General features: G+C 33.6%; 2 protein-coding genes across 2 annotated transcripts; one reads left to right on the top strand and one right to left on the bottom strand.

The window, feature by feature from the left end:
- Positions 1-145: 145 nt before the first annotated feature.
- On the bottom strand, positions 146-827 carry LOC104822245 (ethylene-responsive transcription factor ERF098-like). Its single transcript, XM_010553389.1, has one exon. The coding sequence runs from the start codon at positions 750-752 to the stop codon at positions 306-308; it is 447 nt and encodes a 148-aa protein (XP_010551691.1). The 5' UTR covers positions 753-827; the 3' UTR covers positions 146-305.
- A 3,689-nt stretch (positions 828-4,516) lies between these two features.
- On the top strand, positions 4,517-6,769 carry LOC104822244 (chromatin modification-related protein MEAF6). Its single transcript, XM_010553388.2, has 6 exons — positions 4,517-4,848; positions 5,099-5,199; positions 5,674-5,743; positions 6,219-6,246; positions 6,339-6,396; positions 6,503-6,769. Exons 1-6 carry the CDS (start codon positions 4,738-4,740, stop codon positions 6,615-6,617), a joined length of 483 nt encoding a protein of 160 aa, XP_010551690.1. The 5' UTR covers positions 4,517-4,737; the 3' UTR covers positions 6,618-6,769.
- The last annotated feature ends 142 nt before the right edge of the window (positions 6,770-6,911 follow it).

Here is a 6,911-nt window from a genome sequence, read left to right as displayed (position 1 = left end):
TATATATATATATAAAACTTAATTAAGAGGGGTTGATCTACAGAACATGTTTCATGTATCCCAAATGAAATGGAGCAAATACGATTCTAGAATAAGAGAGATAATGTGAGTATTAAACTTTTTTAACATTCGAGAAAAATGAGATAATCATACAATTTTGTTTTTCTTACAATTATAATATGGAGGAGAGGCACATTTCCAAAATGCCAAAACTAGATAGTCTCTCCACTACAAGATCGCACACAACAAAAACATTGATTTATTTAATAAAAAGCATTAGCAAATAATATCACAGTAATCAATGATTACTTTCGCTTCTTCCTCTCTTCTGTCTCAAGAAGTTCCTCCAAAACCCTATCATCCAAATACTCAAACTCGAACACTTCCCTCTCGTTCTGTCGAGACCCTCCACTCGAAGTGGAAGGAATATAAGAACTCGAAAACGACTTAGAAGAAGGAGGAGGAGGAGGGAATGAAGAAGGGCGAGGAGAAAAATCGGGGACACGAGAATAGTACTCGTTGGGGAAGTTAAGTATGGCGAGATGACCTCTTAGGTTAAAAGCTGCACGGTCATACGCACGTGCGGCTTCTTCGGCCGTGTCGAAAGTCCCGAGCCAAAGGCGAGCACCATTCCTAGACGGATCTCGTATTTCCGCTGCGTATTTTCCCCACGGACGCCTCCTAACGCCTCGGTAACGAGCCTGACGGTCTTCCTGCTGGTCACTGCTTGCCCTCTTGCTTGAACCTTCCATGAACTTTAGAGATATATTATCAAATATGAGAAGATGGTTATTAACAATGTAGAAGATTGTACAAAGAGAAGAGACACCACTTGTCTGGTTCTGTGTTCAAGATTGGTTTGCTTTGAAGTGTTGTGTTGTGAGATTTATATACACACACATATATATATATATATATATAGATATATGTGTGTGTGCGCGCATTTATAAGGTTCTTGGAAGAAATTAAAGATATCGCCGAGAGTCAGATTCGACGGTCGTTTTCTTGTGATTATACTTTTTGAAGATTCGTGGGATTGACTTTTCCTTTCATTTTATTTTTTCCATCTTCCTGTTCTTATTATTATTTTCCTATGTGCACGGTTCTTTCTTGGAAGTTTCCATATCTTGCAAAAAATTCAATCATGCAACATATACGTATGCGTGTACATGCTATATATATGTATGTATGTATGTATGTATATATAGATTATACGTAGAAACAATAACGATGGTGCGGTAGTGGCATTGTGGAAGCATTAATTATTCTGAAAAATCCTGAACATAAGAGGTTCTTAAAAATATATATTCTTGTTCGATAGACAGAGAATCTTTTAATCAGGAATCCATGACCGCCCCATTTAACCCTAGTCATTCCATGACCAAATGGAAATGTTTTTTTCGTGTCTTATATTATCAAAATTGAGAAAAAATTTGATAGAATTACAAGTTTTTTTTCTTTCTTAACCAATCGGAATAGGCCGAGCGGTATAATTGGTCGAGAAGATATGAATGTCTTTGTCCGGTTCTTATGTTCGAATGGTCGTCGGAGAGAAAAAATGCAATTTAATTGGAATAAAACTATCTTTTAACTCAAAATTGATATAGTTGAGTCCCGAAAATGTGATGAACCAATCTAAATAAAATTTTTATTTTGATATTTTCTATGATCTGATCCTTATAGATTAAAAATAATAAATTCAGATATTAAAATTATAAGATGATGCAAAAACATCAAACAGTGGTGTTAAAGTAAATGATTATATTACTCATTTTTTTTATTTAGTTTGAATTCTATTAAAAAAATAATTATTTAGATTCATTTGATTATCAATAACAATATTTTTAAAAAAGAATAATGGATACTTTTGTTAAAGAAGAATAATTGATTTTCATTTGATCAGGTATAAAATGTTTTCGGAGTTGATTTTTGCATATATATCAAAGTGGTGAAAATAATAACAATGTAGGGTTTTTGATTAGGGGAATATTCGAGTCATGCAGTTTCCAGTTTGGTACGTACGTGGATAATGTTTTTTCTCCTTTATGGTAATGGCAAAGGGTCAAATCCTTGTTTATTTGTCTGATTATGTTTTTACGTTTTTCAATATATATATATATATATATATATATAAATACATATACGAATCTTGTTATTTTTGGGATGTGATTCTGATTTGAGCAAATTAGAATATTATATTTTATTCGAATTAAACAGTTTATGTCACATGTCATGTCACTTCTGATCCCTCTTCTGTTTTATGTTTGACTTGAGAATCATTTAGTTATATCTTAAATAAATTCTTTGCATAAATCATTTTGATATAAAATGAACACCAAAAAAAGTTCCAACGGTTTTTAATCAAAAACATTCCACCGGTCCAATGATTTTATTAAGTGAAAATTATAAATATAAAGAGAACAAAATGCTAGGTAATAAAAAAATAGAAATTATTTTGGAAACATGGTTTACGTTTAAAATATAAAAAATAAAAAAACATATAAGGAGAAAAAACGTTATAAGAAACGAAAAAGTATATAGAGATATAATGGACATATCGAAAATTTTATATATATATATATACACACACTCTATAATCTTGAGAATTTAAAATTTAAACTTTATAAACGATATAAATCTAAACAATGATATGAAGAGTCTCAATTTTTATTTATAATCCGAAAACCTACAAGAATTTTGAATCAATTACATTTATTTTTATATAATATACAAAAGGTTTCACAAGGTACTAGGTGTCGATTTCTGTGATAGCCGATGTTGGGACGAGGTGGAAGTGATCGTCGGTGCAAGTCACATAGACAATGAGCGGCTTCCGAGTACCACTAGATTAGATGGATATAGAAATGAATCGAACTCACCGAAATGAGAAGGATCCGAGGTATGAGACTATACAATCAAAGATAATTTAAAAGAATCGATTGAACTACTCATACTAACAAGATACATCTATTTTTTCGGTTGTCTATCCCGAGAGAACTCCAAAATTAAGTGTGCTTGTCTTGGAGTCGTCTTAGAATGATTAACCTATTGGGAAATACTTTTTGAGATGTGTGCGAATGAAGATAATATACGCTAAAAGGTCTCGTGTTCGTGTATGAAGGCAATAACATCATTCCGTAGCGATTTCGGGTCATTACAAATTTCTACATTTATTCTTCATATGTACACAAGATTCCACAGGTACTAGATGTCGATTTTCTGTGGTAATCGTATTTTCAATATGATATTTTTTTGGGTAACCGAGTATTTTAGGTCAAAACTCAGATTAATCATGGGTCCGGAAATAAGCCATATGATTGAAATTACGCTCATCTTTCCAATTTGAGGTTGAACTCGAGATCAAGACAATTATTTTGCATTCCATTTAACCAATTTGAACTATCTACATTGGTATTTTCAATATGATATTGGTTAAACACTGCATCTTTTAATATTTTATTGATTCTTATTTTCCTCCTTTTGATGTTAAATAACTTTTTTTCGGAATATATAGATAATTTAAAAGTTCATATATAATGCATTGCAATATATGTATGCATATATATTGGATTATAGTATAAAATATATCTTTTATATATATGGGCTAAACTATTTTGAATTATTATATAAAATCGTTTAACATTGCATGAAATATGTTTTGATGAAACCAATTTCAATCATAATAGTATTGCAAATCATTCTTTTTTAATGACGATTTACTTCTAATGATATAATTATTTTTTAAATTTATAAAAGCTAAAAAACAACAGTCCAATCTTTATTTTTAATATCCAATTTTCTATATATATTTTAATTTTAACTTTCTAATACAATTGATTTCAGTACAACTGCATGAAGCTATACATTTACTACTGTATTAGTAGCTGCACAACGCATCGTTAGATTAGATTAGATTTGGCCCCAAAGTTAAAAACGAACCAAATCTTACAATTAAAGTGAATAATAAATTTAAATTCTATTTTTTTATGCTCCATACTCGATGTTTTCTACGCATCTCTAACTTTTTTTTTAAAATTATTTTTAAATTATGATTGTAGAGATTAATTAAGGAATTAACAAACTATGCAAATGAAAGTTCCTTTTTCGTCAGCAACGCATTTGTTCAAATAAATTTATATCATTAAACAGTTTTTTATTATAGATATTATTAATAAACATATAAAAACTATAAATAAGTAATTAATATATTAGAGTTCGCCATTTACCATTTTTTATTCCTTTATATCGAACAGACTATAAAATGATAAAATAATATAATTCTATTGAAGTGAATGTCGATGAGTTCTAAAATTGGTTGTCCGAGTGATTCTATTTTTTTACTAAAATAGTTTAAAAAATTGAAGAAAAATCAAATATATTTTAAAAGAAATATTTATCTAAATAAAAACGAGATATAGATTAAATTGAAGTACGGTTGAATATCATAAAAATGGAATAAATATCATCTCAAAAAATAAAAAAATGTTAAAACAAAACTAAATGAATTGTTCCTCTCTCTCATAGAATTTCTTCCCCTCTTTTTTATACGATTTGGGATTGAATTTTGCGCGAACACGGGAACCCGAACCGTTGGAAACCCTAACCTTCACCCGCAACTTCACTCCCCAGTCTTTCAATTGATGCGACAATTCCAGTTTTGTTCATCTTCCTTTCCAAATTTACCGAGTATCGATTCGGAATTTGGGCAAAAGCCGTTCCATTTCGGTAATCTTGCCTATGAAAATGTCGTTAGGGCAAAAGGGATCGGCGAATCCTGGTGCCATTCTCACTACACTTTTGAACAAGCGAGAGAAGCTTCAGGAAGAGCTGCGCAGCGTCGAGAAACAGGTAATTAATGATCTGTCACTGCCCTCTGTTTGTTTCCCTAGAAAACGCGAGAAAGTTGGGTTACTGGGAAAATCATCCGCCGCGGGTCAGGTTAGATGTTGTCCATGCATTTTGATGGGCATGCACGCACTAGAACCGATCCAATTGGTCTCGAAAAATCGAATTTCAAACTTAATTATTCGTATTTCACTTGTCTTAAATGGGGAATTTATGTTCTAGACAGCTAAAGCCGCGAGCTTTTGTCTCCTAGGTTTATGAGCTAGAGACAAGCTACTTGCAGGAATCAAGCCATTTCGGAAATGCGTTGAAGGGTTATGAAGGCTTTTTATCCTCATCCAAGAGTGCGGCTAGGTAGCTTATTCAGCATCTCTGCATCATGAGAATTTTGGGGCTATTGTATCATTATTCACAGCGGTGAATCTGATTCTAATTTGAATTGGGTTGAAAGGACCTGTCTTTTCAAGTAAGACAGGGATTTGTGATTGTTACTCTTGGCCTGGTTGAGAAGGAAAAAAAAGGAGCTGTATGTTATCTAAATGCTTGTAAAAAGCTCAGTGCTTGACCTTCGAATCTAATCATGTTGAGTTTGAAAATTCTTGTACGAAGATGCAACCAGCATCCTGTGTAGCTTTCCATCGTGTTGTGATTTACTGCTTCAAACACGAGCTTTGGACAGTGTAGACAGGAGCGTTCTGCGTTGCATTTCAAGATAACAGCTTTTCTGGAGTTTCTTGGTTTAGCTATCTCTTGTGGCTCATACAGAGTAACACCCTTTACTAGATTTTGGTTTCCAAAGCTGACGTGACATGAACTTTTTCTTTGCAGCGCAAAGAGGTCAAGGAAATTCCAGCCTGAAGACAGGATCTTCTCATTGTCTTCTGTGACATCACCGGCAGTATGTGTTATTACAGTCTTCCTTCCCTCATAACACTGTGAGAGATTTTCTGGTTCTTTTATGGGGGTCAGGTCAGCCATTGAATCACTGACGGAAGGAACTAGATTCAGTTTTCCATTAGATTTCGAGCTTGAAAATATGTAAGAAGATAGTCGATTGTAGCTAGGCGCACATGTCTAACGGGCTGAATGAACACAGAATCCGAACACCTAAAGGGGAAGGGTCATGGCTCATGGAACATGTCAAACACCTTGAACTTGTGTGTTAATCTGTATGTTATGAACAATCAGATAGCTTTTGTTGATCCTTTTAATAAAATATCCCCATATCTAGTTTCATGTGGTTACGGTCATTTCGTACTTTTACTGAACTTGTTCACAACCAATTGTTGTTAGTGAGAATTCGTTATCTTAGACTGTCTAACTGGCCACAAGCTTTTAGACTGGTAATGTTAACCTTCCTGATCTGTGTTCAGGCTGAAGAACTTGGTGTTGGAAGAGATGGTAAACCCTTCAACTACACACTGTTTTTTACTTTCTCTTCTCCACTATGGGTTAATCCCAGTTTTCACAAGTGATCTGTTCGGATGATGTAGACGGAAGAGCTGATGTGGGGACAGGGCGGCTCAAGGGCGGAGCTTTTTCTGTGGGGCAGTAAGCTTCCCGAATTTTATTTGCAACGTTTCTGCATCTAGAAAGAAACCTGTGGTGAAATCGAATCATCTTTTACTTCTCTTATCAATCTGATTCATATATTCAGGGGAAAACCAAAGAAGGGAAGGGCACCAGCAACAACAAGAGAGGCAAAGAGAAGCAGACTGTTTAATGAACCGGATTTTGATGATGATGATGATCATGATATGAGCTTGAGATAGCTTATCATGCATATATATATATGCATGTTGTAGAACATTATAGAGGTTACGTTTAACATTTACCCTGTTGTAGAATTCAGATGGATCTGTAGGTGTCAACTCATGTGTGTACTAGTTTCATGCCATTGTCTAATATCCCAACTTTGATGGAACCCATCTCTGTCTCTTCTCCATAGACACTGAAAACACAAGACTTCAGATTCTCTTTCCCGAGAAAATCTCACCTTCACTTCTCCAAGAAAATCCAACACAAGAAATCATCCACGAGACAGGGGTATGATCCTTGTCATTTTT

The sequence above is a fragment of the Tarenaya hassleriana genome, unplaced genomic scaffold, assembly GCF_000463585.1.
Source record: "Tarenaya hassleriana unplaced genomic scaffold, ASM46358v1 Cleome36, whole genome shotgun sequence".
Lineage (NCBI taxonomy): Eukaryota > Viridiplantae > Streptophyta > Magnoliopsida > Brassicales > Cleomaceae > Tarenaya > Tarenaya hassleriana.
This window is presented reverse-complemented; position numbering and strand designations above follow the sequence as displayed.